The 26,951-nt window shown below is 40.4% G+C and overlaps 1 protein-coding gene across 1 annotated transcript; it reads left to right on the forward strand.

Moving 5' to 3' along the window:
- Nucleotides 1-1,116: 1,116 nt before the first annotated feature.
- On the forward strand, nucleotides 1,117-22,688 carry LOC149306829 (V-type proton ATPase subunit B, brain isoform). Its single transcript, XM_089537331.1, has 14 exons — nucleotides 1,117-1,286; nucleotides 10,652-10,707; nucleotides 10,908-11,006; nucleotides 11,557-11,650; nucleotides 11,770-11,847; nucleotides 12,635-12,774; nucleotides 14,039-14,140; nucleotides 14,869-14,966; nucleotides 15,848-15,971; nucleotides 17,281-17,431; nucleotides 18,490-18,572; nucleotides 19,703-19,807; nucleotides 20,075-20,204; nucleotides 20,861-22,688. The coding sequence occupies exons 1-14, from the start codon at nucleotides 1,151-1,153 to the stop codon at nucleotides 21,001-21,003; spliced, it is 1,539 nt and encodes a 512-aa protein (XP_089393457.1). The 5' UTR covers nucleotides 1,117-1,150; the 3' UTR covers nucleotides 21,004-22,688.
- Nucleotides 22,689-26,951: the final 4,263 nt, after the last annotated feature.

The raw sequence follows: 26,951 nt of genomic DNA on the forward strand, positions 1-26,951 counted from the left end.
CACTCTGAATACCAGTTCTGGGAAAATAATAATAATAATAATAATAATAATATAGATTCATTATTATATTTATTTGTATCCCACTCTTTTCCCATAATAATTAATGTATATTATTATTATTATTATTATTATAGATTTATTATTATTCCCAGAACTGGGAACCCAGAGTTGCTTCACAATATTTAAATAAAACAATTTTAAAAAATCAAATTATTACCATGTCAAAACAGATAGCTATAAAAAAAAAAAGGGGGGGGGAATCAATTTTAAAAAAGATAAAACATGTTTAAAACACTTTAAGCCCCCTTATAATGGGGGGGGGGGGGTGTTTCTTGGCAAGTCTGTTCAGAGGAGGGTTTTCTAGGGCCATCCTGTGAGGCTGAGAGAGAGTGATTTGCCATAGGGTCACCCAATGGCTTCCCATGGGTCCATTTTATTATATTGTATTGTATTTGATGTACAGCGCTGTGTAAAACCTACAGTCCTTTATAAATAAAGTAATAATAATAAATCTATATTATTATTATTGTTATAATTATATTTGTATCCTGATCTTTTCCCAGAACTGGAACTCAGAGTGGCTTCATAGTATTAAAAAAATACCATTAAAAACATAGAAAAGAGGTGCATTAAATAATAATAATAAATCTATATTTAAAAAATAATATTAAAAAAAATACCACAAAAAACATAGAAAAGAGGTGCATATAACAACAACAATAATAATAAATCTATATTATTATAGATTTATTATAATATTATTATACAATTATTATACTATTCTTATTATTATTATTTGTATCCCACTCTTTCCTCAGAACTGGCTCTCAGAGTGGCTTCACAGTAAAAAAATACATTAAATAATAATAATAATAATAATAATAATAACTACAACGCTTGTTTATAATAATAAACATCCTGCTGTCCCTCTCCTCCCCCCCGCGTTTGCTCTTGGTCTCGCCCATCAGCACTCTGGCCAGCTCCTTCTTCCTTGGCCCCTTTTGGCACTTCCGGGTCCGTCCATTTCGCGTAATGGGGGGGAGCAGAGAGAAAGAGCCAGAGTGAGAGAGAAGGCTAGAGAGAAGGGGCGTGGCCACGGCGGCTTATATGTGCGCCTGCGCAGTAGCTCCGGAGCCCAGACGGTGACAAGATGGCGGCGCTGCGGGCCATTCGAGGGATGGTGAACGGGGCTGTGACCGAGCTGAGCGGCGGAGGAGGCGGCGGAGGGGCGCCCAGGGAGCAGGCGGCCGCCGTCACCCGGGACTATCTCTCCCAGCCTCGCCTCAGTGAGTATCCAGGGCTGGGGGCCAGCTCTGGGTGGGTGCCATAAAAATAGGGTAATGTGGATAGTTCTGCTGTTTTGCTTTGGCTGCCTCCTGGGGCATTCTGGGATTTGTAGTTTAATGCAAAAGCCATTGAGAATACGCAGCCAGAGAGAGCACTTAGGCCCTTCACTGAACTACAAGCCTCAGAATGCGATGGGAGGCAGCCAGGGCAGTCAAGGTGGAATTACTACACTCTTATAGTGCTGCTATTGCACTTTGGCTGCCCTGGCTGCCTCCTATTGCATTCTGGGATTTGTAGTTTCAGTGAGGTTCTCTGGCTGAGCATTCTCAGTCTCCCTCCCTGAACTGCAAATCCCAGAATGCCACAGGAGGCAGCCAGGGCAATCAAAGTGGAATAATAGCAGCATTAATCCACATTACCCTACTACACTCTTATAATAGTGCTGCTATATTCCACTTTGGTTGCCCTGCCTGCCTCCTATTGCATTCTGGGGTTTGTAGTTTCAGTGAGGGGCCTAAGAGCTCTCTCTGGCTGAGGATCCTCAATGCTCCTCTTTAAAGTGCAAATCCCAGAATGCCACAGGAGGCAGACAGGGCAGTCAAAGTGGAATAGCAGCACTTTTATAAGAGGGCAGTGCAGTGATCTAATTGGAGGCACACAGGTTTCTTCGGAGGGGTTTTGCCATTGCCATCCTCTGAGGCTGAGAGAGTGTGACTTACCCAGGGTCACCCAGTGGGTTTTTAGAGTGGCATTGTGGTTTTGAGTGTCAGACTATGACTCTGGAGACCAGGGTTCAATTCCCGCTCAGCCATGTAAACCCATTGGGTGACGTTGGGCAAGTCGCACTCTCTCAGCCTCAGGGCAAAAAAAAAACCCATGATAGAGTTGCCAAGAGATGGAATTGATTTGAAGGGGTACTTCAGAGTAAACATGTGTTGTATTGACCTGTCATGAATAGGGCAGACTGTACTGTCTGCTGCATTTGCTCTGCTTTGGGGCACAGTAGAGCAAGGGTTCCATTAGTTGAAAGGTTGGAGGGTGGCTTAGAATGAGAAGGATTGCATTGAAGTACCACCATCTGCAGTTAGTTCTAGGTATGTTTTGAGGTGACTATGAAGGGAGATGGCTGTCGATGGGCTTGTAATGATTCAGTAAACTTCACTGTGTGATCCTAATACGTTCATGTTTAGGTAGGCCTGGTGAACTAAGTGGCACCTGTGCCACGAGTGTCTTTAAATGCAGGCTGGATGACCATACCGTCATCAATGCACCAGATCTCATTTGATGTTAGGAACTACAGTACTTGGTTTGAGAGACCATTCGGGAATACCAGGGATCTCCAGGCAGGGCTAGGAAAGAATCCTGTTTGAAACCTTGGTTAAAATTGATAATATTGGACCAAATGGCCCAGTGGTCTGACTCTGTTTAAAGCAACTTTCTATGTGCTTATCTGACAAAATGAGCTGTAGCCCACAAAATCTTATGCCACCATAAATGTAAAAGATAGTACCTTGTTCTTGCTGCAGCAGACTAACGTGGTTACAGTACATCTTTGGAGCCTGGATTTGGTCATTCTCATTTTAAAGAGATTAGGTCCCTTCCCTTCCTACTGCTTCCAGTTACTATTAGACCTTGTTTTTAAGGGACAGGATGAAATGTCACAGTGCTGGCTCTTTTGCTTAGCCAGCTTTTTTGACGGTGGTAATCGGTGCCATTGGTGCATGAGAGAGACCACTGGCAATCTTTCATTTCCATCCTGCCAAGAGACAGATGGTGGATGCTGCTCTTATATTCTTTCTCTGTGGTCTAAAAATAATAGGAGCGCTTCTTATTTTTTTTAGAGGCTCGAACAATGCCGATGGAGGCTGTCTATAAAAAGGAAAATGAGAGCACTTGGTTTTGAAACACTCCGTGGATTGACTAATCTGCTTGAGCTAAATCTCAAGGTCATGTGGTGCACTGCAGAGCAATGTGTAGAAGGAGATGGAAGCAAGATGGCTCTTGTGTTTTGTCATGTGAAGTTCCAGCACCCATGTGTGAAATTCTTTTGGGACGGGTGATGTTAAATTTTGACATGCGAGAATAGCTGCTGGGTCTCATTCCAGTTCTTTTGGTTGGTAGCTTAATCTGCTGCTACAAAAAATGTGGAGATTTTAATAATGTCACTTTAAACTTGTTTTCTAGGTGGCATAAGACCATTCTTATTGGTGTATGGTAATGAATGTTGTCCCCAGTATCTCTATGTGTTAATGAAAAATGAAAGAAGTGTCAAGCAAAGGCTTGAAGATGTAAATTATCTCCAGAGAGGGAGCAGAGAGCACACACATCGCAATAGGTGGTTTTTGTTTAAATTCAGTAGGTCAGATTTGTTTAAAATCAGTAGATCATAACTGATCAAAATGCTATTATGCTAGATTACACCGCATGACTCTTGAAAATCCCAGACAATTTGAACCACTAAACCTGGAGTTTAGTGTCTTGGTAGTAAGCTCCATTGGTTTCAGTGGAACATTCTTCCAAGCTAATATACATAAAATTGGGCTCTATTTTATAGTTATAGTTAATTTTGATGTAGGCTGTTAAATACAGTTATCTTAGAAAGCATGAGATTGGCAATAGCAAACTAGATTTTAAAATAAATACAACCAATTTCTGCAAATGTCTTGAGCTCATCGTCATGGAAATGATATAACCTCAACTATTTTAATGTTACAATCTCCCCTTCCCTCTCTTTCTACTTCCCTTTCTTTCTTCCATGGTAAAAGCTTGGGTGTTTAGAACTGGGGGCATTTTCATCTGTGTTCATGCTGTTTTGCTGTTAATGTTATTATAGGATATATATTCAGTGACAGTGGCCCAAGAGAGATTGAGACTAAGTGGTACTGAATGTGGGCCCCGTTTTGGATAAATGCTGCCATCAAATGGGGGTTTAATTTTGGATTACCACAGCCTTGATTTTAGATGTAGCAAATAATTTTCAGATCCCTTTCTCGCCTCAACTATGGAGCTTCCTTAGAGATGTTTAGTATGCTGATCCTGTTACTGTAAATTAAGTGGAAGAAGGGTGTGACAGCATGGTAACACATTAGACTTCTACTGTTGTGAAATTCTCAAAGAGGGGAAACCCTGTCTTGCAGTGATAAAGATTGGTTGTATGGGCCCAGCAGTCATGCAGACCTGTGCTAGTGATACATGAGGTCAAGCAGTAACGCTCATAGCTAAGATCTTACATGTTTGAACAACTTTTACTGGAATGATTTCCCTCCATGAAGACATATTCATATTCAAGTATGAGGGTAAAAGCTGATTAGGTTCAAGCACTTCAGTCCTTTAGATCTAGTTCTTAGGTAGTCTCATTTCCTCGTATCTTGCCCACTTAACTCTTTTCTTTTTTTGGATGTCTGCCCCTTTCCTTCTCTTGAAAAGAATGTTGTTATTTAGTGCAAGAAATGCAGTAGCCACAGTGTCTAGGAAGTCAGTCAAGTGAAGCCTGCTGGATGTCCAGATCACTCTGAGTTCTGCTTCTTTATGGATGCTTCAGGAGCCATACTGCTTATATTAGGCACTGTGTTGGGTGCTGTGCAAGGAGAAGGGTGGGGTATAAATTAAATAAATAAATTTAAATAAATAAACAGATCTTCTCAGCAGTTGCATGACTCACGCCGATATTTGCACATATTTGAGCCAGAATTTATGCTAGTGCCACCTACATCAATGCATTAGCATCCAGCTGCTACCCAGGAAAGGTTTTCTCTCCATAGTGGAGGAGAGGTAGATGAGCAGGGAATAGCCCCTCTGGAGGAGGATTTGGACAGGACAATGGATGGGAGACAGCCAGGGGGACATTCTGCCTCCATCAGAACTGAGGTTCGACCTGAGCATTAGGAAGAAAGTCCTGGTGGTGAGAGCTGTTCGAGAGTGGAATATGCTGCCTTGGAGTTTGGTAGAGTCTCATCCTTAGGAGGTTTTTTAATGGAAGCTGGATGGCCATCTGCTGAGAGTGCTTTGATTGTATGTTCCTAACTTCTGTATAGCAGGGGGTTGGATTGGATGACCCTTGTGGTCTCTTCCAACTTTGTGATTCTGTCCCAGTTGATAGGCCTAGAAAAGTTGGGAGAGCCACAACAAGTAGCCTGGCATAGGGTAGTGGAGGCTCTCTGCCCAAGCTGATGGGCCACAGAGCATATATCCCTCCAAGTGTTGGACTGCTGCTTCTATCAGCCTGATTTTGCATTGCCTATGGTGAGAAAGTATTGACATTATGTAGGTGTTGTATACAAGTTATATAGGAAGCCCTATAGATGTTGTTGGACTGCATGTTCCCCATCCCTGTTCTAACCTCCAGCAGCATTCTACCAGAATATACAATGGGTCCTTGGTATCTGTTGGGGTTTGGTTCCAGGACCATCTGCAGTCCAACACCTGGAGGATACCAAAACCCACACATGCTTAAGTATTTTTAAATACAGTGCCATAGTAAAATGGTGTTCCTTACATAAAATGGCAAAATCAAGTTTTGCTTTTGGAATTGATTGATTATTTTCAAGCCATGGATGGTTGAATCTTTGGATCAGAAATCCTTGGATATGGGAGGCCGACTGTATGTGGTTTTGGGAGGAGAATGAGGAGGAATGGGAGAGACACTTGAATATCTATCTCCTATAAGTCATGTGAGTCTGGGCCCTCTGAGTCCACCTCCTTTTTGTCTTTCACTAGCAGGAAGTCCTAGTTAAATAGTATTTGAGGCAGGCATGGAGCCAGCTGACTGTTCGTGAGATAGCTAGCTTGCTGATAATATTGAAACAAGGGAATTGGATTGTCTGGAGAACAACAGGAAGCAGCCCTTTTGCCTGAGGAACTGGGGGATGCTGACAAAACTGTCACGAGTTAAGAGTTTCACACACTCATGCCTATGGATTTAACCAGACTGAGAAAAAAAAAAGCACTAGCCGTACAATATTTTAATCCAAGTTGGAGGTTTTAACTTCATGTACTGAATAGAGTGTGCTTGGAGGCAGGGCAGAGAACTCACAGCTGTAACTCTTGGTTTAATTTTGCTTTTCTACAGGTAGATTGTGAGGACAGTGGTTTTGTAAATCACCGTCTTTTAAGATAACATTATTTATATCACAACCTATTTGAACTTAAATTTGTTGTTAACTTTAAAAAAACATGCAAATCAGGTAAATTAAAACGAGGCAGATTTCCCCAAATTGGCCTTGAGACATTTTACAACAAGGCTGTGTTGGACTTTGGTAAGAGTCCAGCAGGAACGTTTTGCAATTGTGTACTTTTGCTAGCAGGAGGATGCCTTGACATACCATCCTCTGAACAAAGCAAGGAGATCCAATTTTGTGGTTGATTATTTTGTTTGATCTTCAGCTGTGAAAAACTGGATCTCAATTAATTTATACATATAAAATGCTATAATGAAGATATGTGTGTCTGTCTGACAATACTGGAGGCCCATGGCACTGAAACCTACACACCTGAAACTTGGTGTGCATACCAGAGGGAACTAGGGTTTTTTATGTGGGTTTTCAGATGCATTGATTAGGTTTTGTTTTTAATATGCTGGGGTATTTGAAGGCTGCAGTCGTGTCTTGAGTTGTAACTTGCCTAATCAATGCATAGCTTTGCAGCTGATAACAGCTTGAAGTTGTCTGAGAGGCAGATTTGTAAGAATGCCCCTCTCTCCTGCTATGAATCAACCACTTAACCCATAGGCAACATGGGCAAGGCATACCTTTCTCTCAAGAAGCTCTAGGAGTACATCACGAAAGCAGGCATACTAGAGCTTTCTGTGCCATTGGTTTCACTCAGGTGGTGCAGGTACAATGTTTCTGTATCCAACAGTTGTGTAAGTTAGCTTGAGGATATGCTACTCAGAGCTGTTAAAACCTGTTCAAATTTATGGGTTTTTTAGTTAGCGTTACATAAAACAGTAAAAATGATTGAAAACTAACATACAGTTAAAAACAGATCTAAGAGGTCTGTATTGGCAAAATAGTCTTTCTGTTTACCTGCAGGAAAGCTTGAATTATGCAGCAACAAACTTGGTTACTACATATTTATAGTGTAAATATCTAAGTCTTGCCGGTAACACAGATATCATGTACTTAAGCACAGATATCATATACTTACTCACTTGGGGTAAAGAAAAGGTGGCTATTTTTACACACACACGCCCCAAGCTGAAGACTGTAGTTTGTGTTGCACAAGCACAGTGTTTAAAACTTTATAAAGTATTCATTTTAGTCCATGTATTAAAAGTGTGTTGAGGGAGAGGGAATATGAATTTTGGTTTGGATTCCACATCACTTACGAGAGCTAAGCAAAAAAAGAAAAAAGAAAGCTAGCCTAGGTTGTGTGAGGCAGTATTTTATTATTTATTAATTTATTTGGAGTATTTTATTTAACAACTCGCCAATCACACCAGGTTACCAGGGATCACACAAGCAGGCAAGTGGATATGCTGGCTTCCTCTGTAGGATACTGCAGATATCAGGCCAAATGGGAAAGTCATGTTGTTCTGCTTCTCATCTTTTAGGTGTTAAAACTTGTCAAAGGCTAGTAATTTCCATTTCTACCAACCTCTTAGCAGGCTGGTCAGTAAACCTGCAGACTCGCCACTTAGGGTTCATGTGCAAAGGATAACATTGCATGCATTCTGTGGAAATGGCTTGTTGTTTAGAAAGGTCCATGTCACAGGAAATCACACATTTTAAGGGACCAAGAAGAATCTTCTAAATGTTTGCTGTAGTATACTGGTACCCTAACATAGCAGTGTTTTTAGATGCTAAAAAATTAACTGTCAGGCAGATTGAGAGTCTGTCAGTTGCATATTTAGTTGGAAGTAAGTCTCATCAGGTGTGTCAATCACTTTACAATGTAATTTTGGGCATATTCACTTGGATGTAACTCGCATTGAGTTTAATGGCACTTACCCTTGGGCAAGTGCGTGCAGAAGATTGCAGTCCTAGTGTTACTAGTCAGTTATCCTATTCTTGGAGTAATCTGGTCTGCTCATCCTTTCCCTGTGTTCCAGGGACAGCTGATTAATGATTACTGCACTGCCTTGTGAGCCTGAGAAAGCCGTCTGGTTCACGAAAGTGCTTCTCTTTTCACAGGCCATGTGAGTTTGAATTGAAACATTTGACACTCTTGGAGCATTCAATATTTCCTTTTGGTGGAGGACAATGATAAAATGACACTTACCGCTTGCTGCTGCATCCTTGTTCCACCCCACATCTTGCTTGTTACACTACAATTGAAAAAGACTAAAAGCAGCCGTTGAAATCTGATTCAAAGATCAACACCTTTTAAAAATAAGATAAGTTGCCTCCAGAATAGTGAGCAGCAAAGAGGTCCCTTGAATTTCCTCAGGCAAGGTGTTGAGATGCCAAGACTCAGAAGGAAAAATGAAGCTGCGTTCATTTAAAAAAACACAGACTTTTTAAAAAAGCAATTTCAATTTCTAATTTTCTAAAGAAAAGGGGTTTAAATATATTAAACATGACAAGTCAAGTTATATATAATACATTTTATGTTCTTAAGGTAACAAACTGACATTCACTCTCTCTCTCTTTATGTATGTATGTACCTTCAACATATGGCAACCCCATGAATTTAATAGGGGTTTCTTAGGCCAAAAATGTAAAACAACAGGGATAAGAAAGGCCCCCATGAGCAAGTTGGGGATAAATCATACTAGCTCATACATTCAAATGGTCTAATCTGACAGCTCCATATACACACACACATATACACATACTGGATGATCTGGGTTTCTCAACCCCTCTACTACCAAGGGTTTGTGAGAAACAAAGAAGAGAGCTAGCATTCATCTGTTGAGTATAAGCAACAGTAGCAGTGGATGGGAAGCACACTTTGCCAGGATCACAGAGCCAGGCAAAGAATGGTGAGTTTGCTCAGTAGCCTTCTCAGTAGTCTTTTATCTCTTTCAAGCAAGAACCTAATTAACGTTTGGTTTATTTAGACATGCAGATTATTGCCACTGGGCAAATTAGAATGCCAACACTTCTCCCAAATGTGTACTGTGTGTTTGATACAGCAATTAACCCAGTAGTCTTGCACAGTTCTATTCATGTTTTTGTTAACTGCATAGAAGCACCAACCATGTTGGTCACTTTCCAGCCTCCAGGCACTTGAGATGGTGCAGATAACTTGAGCCAGTGTAGTCAGGATTGTATTTCCTGGTTATTAGTGAAGGAAATTCAAGCCTGCACAGTTAAATGAGTCATTGCACTCCTTTGGGGTGACTGGCAGTTGCAATCTTGAGTTCTTTGTGCCACAGTTTGTGACCCATAGCTGTCAAGTCAGTGTGATTTCTTCTGCCTTCACAAAAATGTGTAATATCAACAAGCCTGCTGTAAGTTTCCCTTCTGGGGCTTCATTGTTCATTGGGAGGATTTTCTGAAATGAAGTAAAAAATCAGTATGGTGACATATCATCCATTGCCTTGTACATTAAATTGTCAAGATGCCCACTTATTCAGTATTTTGTGGATTGTAGCCCACTTCATCAGATGTGAACCCTTATTATTACTGTAACTAGATAAATTTTGTGATGTAACTCAGGGATTAATGAATCTGCTTTCTCCCCCCTCTAGTCTTTTTTCAAACTGTTATTGAAAGTATAATGTAACTTTACAAAATTCAAAAGAAGAAAATATATTTTGCAACCTGACAGCAATCCTTAGCAAAACATGTAATGCACACATACAGTGGGTCTGCTGTATAGGTGGGCTAGCCATCCATGGATTCGAGCATCTGGGGATCACTCGGCCCTATTGTCATCAATGGCAATGCTTGCATGTGGCTGCACTAATGTGGCAATTCACGTCATTGTCCATTGACTACAGTGGATCCTGAGTATGGATGTTTCTTCTCAACTGCAAGGGGGCCTCTAGAAGCAAATCCCTGTGGATGGGAAGGGCACACTGTATATATAAACACAGTTGTTTTTCCAGCCTTTTTCTCCAGACTTGACAGTAACTGTCATCAACTTGTACAGCAGTTTGATAGGAAATGATTTGCACTATATTGGTGCAATTGTGAAATGAGGAAACTCTCTAGATTCCTTTAGCTGTGTTGCAACTGTTGGCATTGCTAGACAAGTGGCATTCCTTTTACAGAACACATATTCCAACTTGCATCTTTCCCTCAAAGCTTCACCCTCAAGCATAGCATGATAGATCTCACTGGGGAGCGTACTGAAGAGACTTTGATTTGGCTGCACATACAGAGTTTCAAAACCATGTCTGATCACTTCTTTCAGTATGTATGTTGAGTCAAAAATGTACTGAGTTGTCTAAATATATCCTTTTGTTGTTTTTTTTCAGCATATAAAACGGTATCTGGAGTCAATGGTCCACTAGTAATCTTGGATCAAGTGAAGGTAAATCTAAACCTTAATGAATCTTTGAACAGAACCTTGTATCTTGTTTTATCACTCTGCATCTGACAGATGTGGACTTATTTACATCCATTGACATAGAAGTGTACCTTCCTTTATAATGTCTGCATAAAGTTATGGATGGCATCTTTTTAAACACTAGCTTCATATTTATTTAACCTATCCTTGTCTTTTATCCTTAGTTTCCTAGGTATGCAGAGATTGTGCATTTGACGCTACCAGATGGAACAAAGAGAAGCGGGCAGGTGCTAGAAGTTAGTGGATCCAAAGCTGTAGTTCAGGTAAATGGTGATGCATTGTGTTTGAGATGCAGGCATTTCCTGTGAGTTTTAGTTCCATAAAAGCAGAAATTGGTATTAGAAGTTTTTCCCTGAGTTTCCTGAATTATACAGAGCTACCACCATATTTTGGCAGCATTTGCAGCAGCATTGGGAAACATGGCTATGACTCCTGGATTTTGGTGGTAATAGCACCAATGTGGACTTGGAGGAAGTGAAAGTGGTAGTCAAATGCATATGAGAAGTTGTATAACCCTGCTTTATTGTTTTGTTTTACCTCATTATTGGTATTTTCCTTGACAGTTTCTGACTTGTTTGGTTTTTGCATTCAAATCTGGTTAAACTCAGAATTTTCTTAAATCCCAGAAGTAATCTCTTTAGACTGCTCATACATACTTTAGCATGCAGGTGTTCTGTGTTAAACTTTCTTTGGTTTATTTTTCTGTCCATGACCTAATCAACCTGTATAGCTGTTACATTAAAAATAATAATCAGACACTAGATTGAATAAAAGTTTGAACTATTAAAATATGTACTTTTCTTTTTATTTGAGGTTTTTGAGGGAACTTCAGGAATAGATGCTAAGAGAACGTCTTGTGAATTTACTGGGGATATCCTCCGAACCCCAGTATCTGAAGATATGCTTGGTGGGTATAAGACTTTGAGGGTTTGTATGGAAAAATAATTTTTGCATAAAAGTTGCCAGTTTCTCACACACAACAATAATTGCTGCTTTGTTGACTTAGCTTCTCTCTTTTGCCTGCAGGGCGTGTGTTTAATGGATCAGGAAAACCTATCGACAGAGGCCCTATGGTCTTGGCTGAAGACTACCTTGATATCATGGGTATGTGTACAACCTTGTTAATAAAGGATTTGCATGTTAGTGTTCAAAAGATGAGCTCTGTAGTTCATTGTGTGAAAGCTACTGGTCATCATAATAAAATGGAAGTCCAGTGAATATATACTGTACAGATAGATGTAGAGGTTAACTAAGTGGTTGCTTTTACAATCTCCTTTTAGAAACTGAGGAAATAGGGTGATCATGAAAATACCTTCCTTATCCCAAAAAACTGTGACCGCGATATTTTCTGCTGACCAGTCTTGAATTTCTTTGGCTGTGGAGAATTATAAACCCAATTCATTTTCAGGGTATCTCTGGTTACTAGTCTAGTATCTCAGCGATTGCTTTAGCTGAGATTTGCCAATCTGTCAAAATCAGGTCATCAAAACTCTCAACAGTTTCAGGAGCTGACACTGTTGAAGACCTCCCAGACCTTGCTACATCTTTAGTCTCAAAATCTCAACACTTAAAGTTGGCACACCACTTCTCCACAGTTGAGACCTAGTGCTGTCTGAAGACTGATTTTTTTCCAAAGCATATCCATCTTAATTTGACAGTAGGTTGTCTTTTACCCCAAAGATTATGTCAGATAAAAATGGACATCAAAACTGTTAAGTTTGTTTAGTATTGGGAGAATTTGCTACTTGCATGTAAAGTGTCTGAATTTCAGAATAAATCACTAAAATGATGGGTTTAAGATTATTTACTGAAAAACTAATCCAGTTTCTAAAAAACAGTGCAGATTAAAAATGATGGATTTCTCCCCCCCCCCCCTTTTAAAATTAAATAGGTCAACCAATCAATCCCCAGTGTCGAATCTACCCAGAAGAGATGATCCAAACTGGCATTTCTGCTATAGATGGTATGAACAGTATTGCCAGAGGACAGAAAATTCCTATTTTCTCTGCTGCCGGGTTGCCCCATAATGAGGTAGGTGCTTTAAACACATTTCATGCTAAAAGCACTGGGTAAGCAAACACTGGTGGATTAGTTTTTGCCAGGTGTACTGAAAACAGTGTTCGGTGTAGTCATGTTGGCCACATGACCACCAGAACATCCTTGGACAATGCTGGCTCTTCAGCTTAGTAACAAGAGAGGAGCACTGCCCCCTACAGTCGGTTACAACTAGACTTCCATGTCAAGGGACTACCTTTACCTTTACCTTTTTACTTAAAACCTGCAGAGTGCATGCATAGAGTTCTCATAACTTGTAGAAAATTTCATTGAGTCTCTGGGCCAGTCTTTTGCCCCTTAGATCCTGTGGGCGGCCTCAGATGTCCAAAATCAAGAAAAAGTGGCCAGAAAAATAGGATTTTTTTTGGGGGGGTGGAGGAAGGGGATTGTCCAGGAAAGCTATAAAGTAGCATTCTGGGTGTACATGTTAGAATCATAGCATATGATTCTATGCTATGCTATGGGGCAAAAAAAAAAATGATGTTGAGGGGAACAAGAGCATTGAGGGGTAACCCCCTCCTCAAGATGTTATGGGGGTCAAGGCAGCCTCCTAGCCTTCCACAATTGTCATCCCTACTTTAAAAGGAAATTACACCTTCCAGTGCCTTTTGTGGATACACTCAAGTACTGTGCCACAACATTGTTCCTTCTAACATGTTTTCATGCTCCTGCAGAACATCTAGAGGATCAAAGTTTGGAAACTACTGATTTAGAGACTGACTATAGCTGTTTGAGTGGCTTAAAGAACAAAGATTAGATGAAATTTGTAAGAATATAATAAAAATGCTAAATAGTTTAATAAAATACAGTATTAAAACAATTGGGGGAAAATGAGAGTAAATGTCATGTACAGGATTACTTTAGTTCAGGAATTCAAGCTTCTGTAGTGAACCAGAAAACTTTATCCAGAAGTCAAAGATGCTTCCAGCAGACATATGTTGTCAGAACTGAGAAACCAACATTAACAAGTATAATTAAATCATACAGTAATTCAAATTTTGAATGGGCCTATTCATCCATAAAATCAAACATTTCCCATTCAGTAAGTGTGTAATTGACCTGCCTGCATTTCAGTTTAAACTCCCCACCCCATCTATATCAGTAGATCATAACCAAAGCAAAAGTACCATTTATCTTTAAACTCATATGAAAGAAAACAAATCTCTGAAATCATCTCTTTCCTCCCTTATTCCTAAAAAGTATTGTACACTGAATATTTTTCAACATTTTTTTCTTTCAGATAGCAGCTCAGATTTGTCGCCAGGCAGGATTGGTGAAGAAATCTAAAGATGTGATGGACTACAGTGAAGAGAACTTTGCTATTGTGTTTGCTGCTATGGGGGTAAGTAGTTAAGTGCGTATAAAATGGTTATGCCAGGTCATTGTGTATAACAATATGTACTAGACAAATGATAGGTGCATTTACAACACGGATGGGCAACTTTGTGGGAACCAGGAGCACATTTTCTCCAAATCATCCCCCTTGGGCTTCAATCTGTCCAGCAAGCCCAAATACCTGTGTTTTCCCCTGCATACCTTCTTAAAACAATGAGAGGAAGTGATGTGTCTCTTGTCATTTTGAGAGTGACTACAGAAGAAAATATGAGTTGCTTGTGGGGAAAGTGTAGGGATATTTTGGCATGTTTTTGTTCATTTTGATGGCTTTCTGAGAGATATGAAGGCAAAAATTGCCTTTGTATCACAATGTTTTTCTAATGAAGGGTGGGGGGTTTTGGTCAGCTGGTGGGGACTTCGGTCTGAGTTATACAGATAGTTTTGTATTCAGCAGAACAGCTGAAAACAGGGTACATGGTGTGTTTGTCCCTCTAGTGTTCCTCCCTAGATTAAGACAGGCTTAATTAGACTTGCTCAACTGTGTGTAAGAGATTGACTAATATACACTTTAAAACCTGGCACAAAAACTCCATAATAGGTAGAGTTTAGCAGCAGACAAAATTGATGGTGCCTTGTGGTTTTTACATTGGCTGCTTCTTTAGAAATAATTTTCTGCTTCTTGGGGCTGAAATAATTAGTGACTTCGTAGTTGACTTCATCTCTGCAATGCTGTAGGTGAACATGGAAACAGCTCGGTTCTTCAAATCCGACTTTGAGGAAAATGGGTCCATGGACAATGTATGTCTGTTCCTGAATTTGGCCAATGATCCAACGTAAGTACATAATATCTGGTATTCTTCACAGCTGGAAAAAATGTAGGGAAGTGAGAAGCTTTACTCTGCTTCTTCCAACAGTTGTTGGTGTTACTTCTTGAGGAAAGAAGAAATAGGAAGTATCTATCTGGTGATTTCTTGCTTTAAAAAAAAACTTGCTGTGTCAGAGATGTCTGAGTCATTTAAAGAGACAAAATGGAAGGAGGCTGTCACTTAAGCTGAGGCCCAAAACACATGAGTTATAGACTTTTGCCATGCAAAATAATGCTTGGAAAGAAAATCTGTAGAAAAAAGGAGTCTGCCTATTAGCATACAGACAGTGCTATTCCTCATTGGACAGGTTGCGTGCCTCTTCATCAGCAGTTAATAGATAGAAATATGAATGGCTAAGGAAGTTATTTTCACGTCTTAGCAATACTCATCCCTGCTTTACACTTTTGAGAGCCTCTATTAATTTAGCTGTAGTTCAAAATTGCTTGTGCTGCTGAATTATACATGTTTTAGCTTTCTAATTGATGATAACCTCAGAGGACCTCACTTGGGATGGACCAAACTGTACGTTATCTGATCATTCTCCTCCGAGTGGTGGGGAGCCAAAGAGTTTCTTCCATCCCTCTACACATGGCAGCATTTTCCTACTTCCAGCATCAACATAACATTGAATTTGAGTTTATGCATTAAAATCCAACACGTGTAAGCCAAGATTGCATTGGTTTGTTCCTAGTGTTTTTTGACCATGCTATCCAGAAGCATACATGTTTTGACACATTGAATGCATTTCTTAGTTGCCTTTCAAGTCTTCTCAAACAGTCCTTTTTTGTGTGTGTTCAGTGTTGATCTCTGTTTTGTGACATTAATTGGACCACATTGTTCTTTTTCAGCATTGAGCGCATAATCACACCTCGTCTTGCTCTGACCACAGCAGAATTCTTGGCTTATCAATGTGAGAAGCACGTATTGGTCATTTTGACAGATATGAGCTCCTATGCAGAAGCTCTGAGAGAGGTATTGTTCAACAGATCAGTTTCTGCCTTGCATGCAAATAGATTACAAAATCATGGAGAACTGAGAATTTTGAAAGAGTGATCTAAACTTGGATGATTCAGTGCCATACCCCTCTATAAACTAATTCAAATAAACTAAATTAAATCTGGTTATAAAAGATACTGAGTTATTAGATATCTGAAGGAAGATTTGGGAATAATCTCTGCCTTGAATGAACTCATCCTTCAGGGCTAAGACAAATTGTAGGTTGCATGCATATACTGCCCCCTCTACCAGGGTAAAATGTTTATGCAAATATGGATGCTAATGACATTGTAATTTTATTACTACTTGTGCAATACATGTTCATAACTATGAAAGGTGTACACTTCTCATCTGTGGTAAATTATAGCAGAAGAGAATGTTCCGGGATCTTTCTGACAAAGAGGCAGTTTCTTGTCAATGTGATTCTCACTTCTAGAGTGTTGGTTCTGTATAATATACAATATTTTAAAGATTCAGATGCTGTTTTGCTTGTACAGTCATATTCTGGTTTATGGATTTCGTGCTTTACAGTGATCTGAAAAATAGTCATAGAAGAACTGAAATAAAATGAAACTGGTATCCTGAATTCTTGCAAGATGTTTGCTTAGATAACTGTAGGAATCTGCTGCTTATGTTTCTTAGGGACTAACACTTAGTTCAGAATGTTCCAACATATGCATTACATTGTCTCCTTTTATTGCTGTTTTAAGACATTCATACACATATCCTCTTTCACCTTGACATACATATTACCAATGCAAACTGAGCAGGAGATTGCACTGGTCATACAGGCTGCAGACCTGGATTTCTGAATTTAAGATGGGAGAAATGGTTCCTCTTTCAAGGTCTTTTCCTCCTCCTCCCTGTTTTCCATACTTCTAGTTACGTGCAGCATGTTCAGGAAGGTTTTGTCTACACATCCTTACACTCAGCATTACAAATTTTGCTTGTTCAACTACAGCTATGTTGTAAACTACTATAGTACCAGCAACATACATTGTGCTTTCATTACATAAACAAAACATTGGTACCTGCCCCTAGAAGCTAACAATATCAGTCTTGATCAACTTGTGCAAGACATATTTATAACTATGAAAGTTGCACACTTCATATCTGTAGTAAATTAGAGAGAATAGGGTTAACATTTTGCAGGTCTTTGCTCAGCAGAAACCTGCTTCAAAAAGGGTGTCCTGTGTTACAGAGAACTTAAGGAATGAATATTCATGCTACCTGTGGGGTAATCCCAACATTTGCTAAGATCTTTCTTTGTCTTAATTCCCCAAAGGTCTCTGCAGCTAGGGAAGAAGTGCCGGGCCGACGTGGCTTTCCTGGTTACATGTACACAGATTTGGCCACTATCTATGAACGTGCTGGGCGAGTAGAAGGTCGAAATGGGTCCATTACCCAGATTCCTATTCTTACTATGCCCAATGATGGTAAGGCCTCTGTAACATAGTTTACATCTAAGCACATTTCCAGATTCAGAATTTCTCCCATTATTTGTATGTGGCTGACATGTCCATCACTGGCAGGCTGCACATAGTTCTGTTATGTCTGTCAGTAGACCAGTTTCCAGTTAAGAATTGTCTGTGTATCATATTTCCCATCACTATGTATGAGTGAGAGATGAGCGATAAAGAAAGCTGACGCATTTGAAGAGTACTGTGCTTACTGTGGACAGATAAAAAGACACAGAGATGGGTCCTAGAACAAATAAAGCCTAAATTGCTCTAGAAGCCAAGATAAGTGAAGCTGCCGTGCTTTGGTCACATCTTGAGAAGACATGACTCAGTAGAAACAGTGATAATACTTGGAAGGTGGGAGGAAGTAGGAAAACAGGAAGATTGCATACCCATGGACAAACTTAATCAAGGAGTCTGAGTGCTTGATGTGTGTCAGATATGTCTCATTCACAGGGTTGCCATGAGTCAAAATTGACTTGAAGGCAGTTAACAACAATAAACCTGGATTATATGGATGAAGGTAGCCTTCAAAAGGAGTCATCCTAAACTGTTTAGAGATTTACGGGTTAGAACAGCATTTTTAATTGGACTCAGAAAACAAGTAGGCAGTGGCTCCCCCGCTAGCATCCAGGTGACCTTATTTTACATTAGATGGCATTTCAGATGCCTTGCACATGCAGCAAGCCAGGATAGGAAAATCTCCACCATCTTAAGGTTGCTTCTCCTCTCATGTTTCTCTTCCCACAAGAGAGAACCTTCCAAATATGTCTCCTTCGTCTCCACTGTCTGTGCTTTTGTAGTCAGAATTTACCTATACACAATTCTCCAGAGCAGCCGCAAGGATTCCTGCTTTCAAAGATACCCACCTCCAGTTTCCTACAAGTACAGTGGCTATTCTCTGTGCTGCCTTGATAAAAGCCCTTTCCCCTTTTCTTTCCCTCCAGTTTTTTCAGACTCTCTGTCCCTCACAATAGAATGAGTCATTACCTTGTGTAGTAATCTGAAAGCATCAATATAATTTCTTTTTGCAGACATTACTCACCCTATCCCTGACTTGACGGGGTACATTACTGAAGGCCAGATCTATGTAGACAGACAGCTGCACAATAGGCAGGTAAGTATGCTAGATTCTGATCAGATTCTTTGGAGATTTGGGAGTGAAACAGACAGTCAAAAAGAGCTGGCTTCCCAGCAGACTGAGGGCATGAAATTCAGACAGGAAGCTGTGCAGCCGATCTCATGTGCAGTAGATCCACAGCGTTTCCGTGGTGCAGCATTTATACATGTTGCACCAAAGAAATGCCGATAAAACATAGGGCACCCTTTCCCTGGTGCAAAAAGGAGCGACTTTCTGCCACTCCTTTTTGCACCAGAAAAGCCAAGGTTGAGTGTGTGTCATGCGGTTGCCACGGCCCCAACCCGGCAAGCAAAAGGACAGTGATAAGCCGCTCCTTACCTACCGTTTATTTCACCCCCAAATTTCCTTTTCTTACAATCATGCTTTGCAGGAATTATGGGCATATGCTGTACTTTACAGGAAGACTTGACTGTTCTACTAGAGATTGTGCAGATGTCAAGTAATGCTGGATATCTCAGCTATTAAGGGTGGTTCGCAGAACTTGATCACAAGGCACAGAATGGTTAAGATGTGTCTAAGATGAATGCGTGTACATTGCACATGGTTAGGAATTGTGTGAGTTGTAGCGCAACAACATTGCAAGACTACATTCCCCAGCTGTGTCATAAATTGTTTTAGTTTGCTCGGCATGGGATAATTGCTTTCTTAACACTATCAGAAAAATCTATGGAGGTGCAACACTGGGGAAAGACTTATGGTGCTACCAGTAAACATTCAAAGGACAAATTTGTTTAGAAGGAAATAATTAACTTCAGAGTTGTAGTACTTCAAGAAGAATGAGAATATTACTGTAATAACCAGGAAAGCACAAGGGAGAAATCAATCAAACAAATGCCCTGGGACAGTGGCTTGGCTACAGATATATAATGCTTAGACCTGCAGAAATCAGTGAGATTTAAGTGATTTGTGACTAAATTGCCATTTTGATTTCAATTGATCTATTCAAAACCTACTTTAGTCCAGATGCAGCTTTCTGTTGCTTTCATCTTGTTTCTTAAATGCCGGTTCAATTGGATTGCAAGTTCACTGCTTGTAACAGCAAACTATTTCACTTCCAGCTCTTGATTTTCAAGGGTGTCATTGTGAAAACATGTTTCTTCTTCCAGATTTACCCGCCTATCAATGTCCTTCCCTCTTTGTCTCGATTGATGAAATCTGCTATTGGAGAGGGGATGACAAGAAAGGATCATGCTGAGGTTTCAAACCAGCTGGTAGGTGTGGTTAGCTTTCATATGCGTATCTCATGTTAAAGAATGAGAGGAGAAAATTAGGGAGAATATTATGGGCAACGTACAGTGAAATACCAATTGGTTTGCCTTAGGAGTCCTAATTTTAAATCAGGTCTTAGCCTGTATGGCTTGAACCATTTTATCTTGGCTTCATGTCCCAAGTTCCAGACTGTGAAACTTTATGTCATAATACATTTGCTCATTTTTCAGGTTCCATAAGGCCGTTTATTGCTTTTAATTTTTTTCTAGTATGCCTGCTATGCCATTGGGAAGGATGTTCAAGCTATGAAAGCTGTTGTAGGAGAGGAGGCACTTACTTCAGATGATCTTCTCTATCTTGAATTCCTGCAGAAGTTTGAAAGGAACTTTATTGCTCAGGGTAGGTGTTTGATATTTCTGATGTCTGGAGAAAGTCATGGTTAAAGAAAGAAGAAATTATTATTGTTATTATGATTATTATTAAGAATAAGAATAATTATATATTAACAGTTAAAACATAGTTAAACATATGCAAGGGGATCCTGTAGCACCTTTGAAGGTGCTACAGTATCTTCATGCATACTGGTATTCCATGTCTCTGAATAGTTAAAATAGTTAAAATTCACAGACTACAAAAGTTAAAGAGCAATTGAACCGCCATAAAATTAAAATTAATTAACAACATCATTAAAAAAAATACAACAAATACAACTCCAGCACATGATACATGGTCTGTTTTGCCGTGACAAATCAATTCTCAAAGGCCTGCCAGAATGGGGGGAAATGCTTTTACTTGCTTGTGGAAAGATATTAAGGAGGCTGCCAGTATTGACTTTCAGAGAAAGAGAGTTCCAGAGGTTGGGAGCAGCCACTGAGAAGGCCCTCTGCCATCTTCCCACCAAATGTATCTGTGCTTGCCTCCCTAGAAGATCTGAGGTTTGGATAGGAGAATATAGTCTTTCAAATAACCTGGATCTGAACAATTAAAAGTGTCATTCTTACCCAAGCATTTGGTCTGTATTTATATGTGACTATGCCACTGGTTCTTCTTTTCAGGGCCCTATGAAAACCGCACTGTTTACGAGACCTTGGACATTGGCTGGCAGCTGCTGCGTATCTTCCCCAAGGAGATGCTGAAGAGAATCCCTCAGAGCACGCTGGCAGAGTTCTACCCTCGAGACTCCACTGCAAAGCACTAGTCGCACCTTGAGCTCCACAAAATGCTGGGTTTTCTTCCCTTGTGTTGGTGTTTACTTGTCATCCCTGTAATTAAACCAAGAATAAGTGACATATTTGTGCCAGTGTTCCTGATGTTTTAAGCTGATAACAGAGTTTAAAATATGCTCTTTCTCAAACACCTGGATCTTGAGTGGTTTACAGTTTTATACATGGGGGACATGGTCTGTCTTCACAATCCTAAATTTGATTACTGGATAAAATAATTCTTTAATTAGTCTGGGAAGAAGAAAATACTTGAGACTGCATTTGTCTGTTCATTGGTCTATGAAACAAATAATAACCACAGGAGGGGTGATGTGAAGGAAGACCTCTGTTTATCTTGACCATCCTAGTCCATTCAAATTTGTCACTCCTGAGCTGTTGCTTAGGACAGAATATATTTAATGCAGGCTTGTTGACAGAAGTATGCACAGCAGAGCAGAATAATTGTAGTGGCAGGTCAGACTGCCAGATCCCCCACTCCCCCAGCTTCAATAATGGCTGAGAAATTTTACAACAAAGACCTTGCAATGTTTGCACACCTTGGTGCTTGCTGAATGACAGGTACATGATTCCTACCTCTTTTGTGAATTTGGTCTGAGGGCCACTGCTGACTGGCTGGTCTAACTGGCCAATTTCACACTCGGCATCCACACACCAGTGCAGGTGTGGACATAAATGTGAAACAGTAGCAGAATAGGGACCTCACTCCCACCGTTTCCACTTTGGAAAGCAGAATCGTTGGGACTGAAAAACTATGTTGGTAGGAGGGCAGTGCTGGTAGCTACTGAATTATTTGAACAGTGTTAGTCTGCATAATAACCAGTCTGAGGGCAGACCAATGCTGAATGGGTCAATGTTTGAACAAAGTTGGGTAGCACCTAATTGTAATATAATCTGTTTCCTTAAGAGCTACACTAGTGGGGCCCTGCAATTTGTTCATCTTGGTGGGCTTGGACTGAATGAGACAGGAAAAAAAAAGTGAAGGCAAACTGAATATGTGAAGGGATATTTTAAATTCTGTTATTAAGCAGCCCTTTGGGTAACACTGGGTTTTGAACCACGTCTGTTCTTGGGTTTGTTTTCAAACAACCTTCCAAATGAGAAGTTGGCTAGCCATATTAAACTGGATGAGAAGAGGGGGGAAAATAGTGTGGTATTTTGACGTGTGTCATTGGCAGCCGAATGCTTATATGGAATGAACTTCAGTGGAATTCAAAGCCCAGGGGCCAACAGGATCTGTGTGTCTTTGCCTTGATTTTGCTTTCCAGGCTATTCCTTGGGGTCAATCCCAGCATTCCAGCTTCAGCGACCCAGCTTGCAAACTGTTGGCAGCATCCAGAATCACAACTGGGAGCTGCTCAGAGAAGTTTTTGAGGACTCAGGCTGCATTGGTTCCAGCACCTCCCCTCTCGTAGCCCTCCAACGCTCTCTCCTATGCAGATCTTCTTTGTATTGTTTTGCTCGATGTGCTCTGTATCTTGGGTTCAGTAGCCTTTTGTTTACTCTAGCGCATTCCATCAAAGTTGTGTCAATTCTATATTTTTCTCTGGACAGAGGAGGGGGGAATCATGGGGATGGGGAGATAGCATGAAAATATTTTAATGTAGGAAACTGTGATACCTGAATTAAGTTAAACATGACAAATAAATGTTAAACAAAGCGGGACTCTGCTCTTTTCTGGGAATTGGTTGTTTCTTTTCTCTGGGGATTCCACCACAAAGTGTGTGCTGCTAGACTCTTGTGTGCTGCTTCTGCAGAGGACCTTTGTTGCTCTTGTTCAGCAGATATATCCTGTTCACCAAATCAGTTATAAAAAGGGTATGGGTAAATTTATGTCCTCCTTTCCATCTGAGCCTATTTGGATCAGCTGATGTTTTGGATAATAAGGATGATTCTGCTTCCATGTTGCGACAAAAATGTGGTTGGTGGGGCAGAGGATGTCTTGATGCTAAGTCTGCTTTGAGGGATCAAACAAGCAGATAAGCTGAGGCTTGGATTTAAGGTGTACTCTTGTCTACAGATTTCTTATCTTCAAACCCTTGAAACTGTAGTCAGTGATAATAAGGGAGTTGGCCTTGTTTGATTGCATGTGTTTCAGTGAAATTTTAACACTTCTTAATGTAATTTGCTGGGAAGATGCATGCGTTTTTGCTTTGGTTGGGAGGGGTATGAATTTTTGCTTTTGTTCTCTAGCTTGAGCCCTAGGGTAAGTTGAGTTATTAAACTAGAACACTGGGTGGGGGACATTTAGCCCTGCAGATGTTTTAGGTTGCATCACTCTTGATTGCTTGCCACAAATCATGATGGCTGGGGCTTCTGGGATTTAAAGTCAAAAACATTTGGACTGTCAAAGATTCCCCACCCTTTGTTGGAAGTGACACCAAGCACCCCAGCTTGTTCTGCAGATACATGTGTTTGCATGGGAAGGAGTATAGATACATATAGACTGGAGGAGTCTAGATTATCCTTTTTCTGCTTAGTGTACATTGACCTTCCTTGTTAGACTGGTACTCTTACATTGCTAGTGTCATTTTTCTTTTCTGTCTTTCACCATCCTCTTCATAAGAGCAGAAGGCATCTTGTTTTTGTTCCATGAGCAGGAAATATGTCTTCCTAGCTTGCTAGACCTAGGATTTCTCTTATCTTTTCTCCTTAAACTGCTGTTGTGTGCCTTCAACTTGATTCCAACTTATGGAGATCCTAAGGTGAACCTATCACAGGGTTTTCTCAACATGATATGTTTGTTGCCTTCCTCTGAGGATGAGGATCCTCAGGATTTCCATTGCTTTCTTTCAGGGTGAGAGAATGTAACTTGTCCAAAGGCAACCAGTGAGTTTCCATGGCTGAGCAAGGATTCAAACCCTGGTCTCCCAGAGTCCTAGTCCTACACTCAAACCACTATACCACACTGCCTTTCACTTAATAAACAATAGTTTAACAAAGACAAAATAGGTTTGATGTTATTCTATTTTAGCGGGGGGGGGGGGAAGACCCACAACCAATTTGATACTCAAGTAGGTTGCATTGACAATACGTTGATGCAGAAAAGCCATCTTTGCTAACAGTTATGACAGCTGGCCATTTTAATCAGATGAATGTCTGGTTCATAATCTAGGATTCTCAACTGGTGTTTCTCCTGTGGGAAATCATGGTCTCTTAATAGCTGGGAATCTGTCCGAATAAGATATCTTTTAACGGATGAAAAAATGCACTCCATCATGCAGCACTTAGACCTCAAATTGCCAACTTTTAGACCTTGCAATCAACAGAAATTGGCATTTTAGCCACCACATCACCTTTCATTTACAGTACATGCATGCAAAATGAACACTGGACATTGGATATAAATTTGAATTATCAAACTAACTAGTTGCTACACCAGCACAGTGGAGGGGAGATGTCCATGCATAGATGCTGCACATTATAAGGGAGTATCCCTCCAAACTGAGGATTAGGTGACAGACATGCGATTTTCTCTGTTGGTTTTAGAAGAATTGTCTACATTTTAAGACTAGGCAATGTGGAAACATTTGCCATTGATGCTGCCTTGATCCTTGACTTGCTTAGCTAATTAATATAAGTATACTATGTGCCTAAATATCCTGAAGGCAACAGATTCTGTCTGATCTTGGAAACTAAGGAGAGTCAGCTTTAGTTACTACTTGGATAGGAGAACACTAATGTGTTATATTTCAGAGCAAGGAACAGGCAAAACTAGCTCTGATGGGTCTTCCTTGCCTAAGGAAATCCTATGAAATTCATGGGGTCACCATAAGTCAACAGGTGACTTCAAGGCACATATATACACATAATGGGACATTTTAAAATAAATGAATCAATGATGCATGGCGACTTTTGTGGGTCTTTAGAACTACCTCAAGTCATAAATACAGTTGGTCAGTCAATCTTTATTGTGCAGCCACAGACCATTAAAACACAGAAAATCCATCATACAAAACATGATAAAAAGCTAGGTGGTGTAGAACTGACAGGGGTAATGTCATATAAATACAAGGGTAGGTATTTCAATCATAACCCAAATTCCAAAATCTATATTGTAGGAATACCTCTATTACTTACTGTTCTGTATCTTTAAATCAATTGTGACTTATGGTGATGCTATCCTATGGTTTTCTTGCCAAGGCTTATTCAAGGGAGGGTTACCACTGTTGTCCCCTAAAGATGAAAGAATGTAATTTGCTCAGTATGACCAAGGTCTAATCCACTCTGCAGAAATAATGCAGTTTGACACCATTAACTGCCATGGCTCAATGCTACAATTCTAGGATTTGTAGTTTGTTGTGGCACCCAAGCTCTCTGAAGGAGAAGGCTACACAAAACTACAAATCCCAGAATTCCATAGCATTGAGGCATGGCAGTTAAAGTGGTGTCAAAGTGCATTATTTTTGCACTACAGATTAGACCCTAGTGGTTTTTCCATCGCTGAATGATGATTGCAATCCCTGTCTCCTGAATTACTAGTCCACCACTCAAACCAATACTCCATACCATCTCACTAAGTCTTTGAAGGGGTGTCGCACTGGGGATGGAGAAAGCTTGTTTTCTGCTGCTCCAGAGGCCTAGAACACAGAACAATGGATGCAAACTCCAGGAAAAGAGACTCCACCTCAACATTAGGAGGAACTTCTTGACAGAGGAACACACTTCTTCCTCAGAGAGGCCCTCCATGTGTTTCAGACTTGAATTCCCAAATGCCTCAACCAATATGGTCAACAGTAAGGGGTTACCGCAGTTGTCCATACCACTGGGAATGTGCAATGCTCTCCAAAATCAACAACTTAATCTGGATCTGCTAATTACTGCTAATCAGACTTGCTAAAGGCACAGCTACAGGGGCCAGTTGAAACACTGACTACCTAAAGCTAAAATAGGTGCACATCTGAAATCCCAGCTTAATTAGTGAGCAGCATGTGTTCCCTGATTGCTGTGCCAGATAAGATATAAAGGAGATGCAGTAGACTCTAAGGAAGGAAGGTGTTCCATAGTTTTGTCATGGCTGGTCAGAAAGCTGGGTGTCCTGGTATATGGAAAGTGTTTTGTTGCTTGGCTCCTAAAGGTGGGTGCTCTAGGACTTTGTTTAGGATGGATATATATTTGCAGTTATTGCAATTCATTGTGAAGAATGTAAACAAGAATGACCTATTGGTGGTTGAACTCTGTTTCAGGGAGGGAAAGTAAAAGGACACAACCACTACAAGAGAAGGTTATGTCAGTACTTAGCACCATCCAGTTATTCTTCTAATGTCTCTCAGTTAATTGTCATGGTTATCTTCAGTGCTATGTAACCAACACTGGTCCATCAAATACAAAGCTGTGTTGGTCTGGAAAATAAGTATGCAAAGGGTTCTTGTAGCACCTTTGAGCTGACTGAAAAAGCATTTGTGCTTCCTAAGTAGGCTCAAGTCTACGAAAGCTCATGCTGCCAACATCTCTCTTTCAGTTAGTCTCAAAGGTGCTCCAAAATCCCTTTGCATACAGGGTGCGCAGTGAGAATCTCACAGGCTACTTGAACTCTGAAGATGGTTTGCCTGACATACGCACACCCCAGATCTTGGGAAAGGGTTGTAAAGGTTGCTTCGAATGACAACTCTGGGAATTATCGTTGAACGAAATTAGTATTGGAAGCTCTCTCCAAACTGGAAACTGGCACTGAATTCCCTAATGTCCCTTGACAATCCTCAAGCTTACTGCTTCTTAAGAATTAAAATGCTTTTCAAAAATTTTAATTTCCAGCTTTTGCTGTATCAAGTCTATGCTTTGAGCAACCAGTAGAGGAAGGTCTCTTTCTTGCTGTCACTTCTACTATGCAGTTTCTGCTTCCTCCATGTTCTCCAGATATGACTATAGCTGTGCTCTTTTCCTCAGTGTAGATCCCACACAGCAGCAGCCGCAGCAACAATCTGGT

This window comes from Sceloporus occidentalis, unplaced genomic scaffold (assembly GCF_023333645.1).
Source record: "Sceloporus occidentalis isolate IW3139 unplaced genomic scaffold, rSceOcc1.0.p SCAF_9, whole genome shotgun sequence".
NCBI lineage: Eukaryota > Metazoa > Chordata > Lepidosauria > Squamata > Phrynosomatidae > Sceloporus > Sceloporus occidentalis.

Bases quoted from the DNA above. Each gene is read 5' to 3' on its own strand.
- LOC149306829 (XM_089537331.1), top strand. From the start codon at position 1,151: ATGGCGGCGCTGCGGGCCATTCGAGGGATGGTGAACGGGGCTGTGACC. The intron at 11,007-11,556 runs GTAAATGGTGAT...TTTTTATTTGAG, and splicing joins GATCCAAAGCTGTAGTTCAG to GTTTTTGAGGGAACTTCAGG. The intron at 20,205-20,860 runs GTAGGTGTTTGA...TCTTCTTTTCAG, and splicing joins AAGGAACTTTATTGCTCAGG to GGCCCTATGAAAACCGCACT.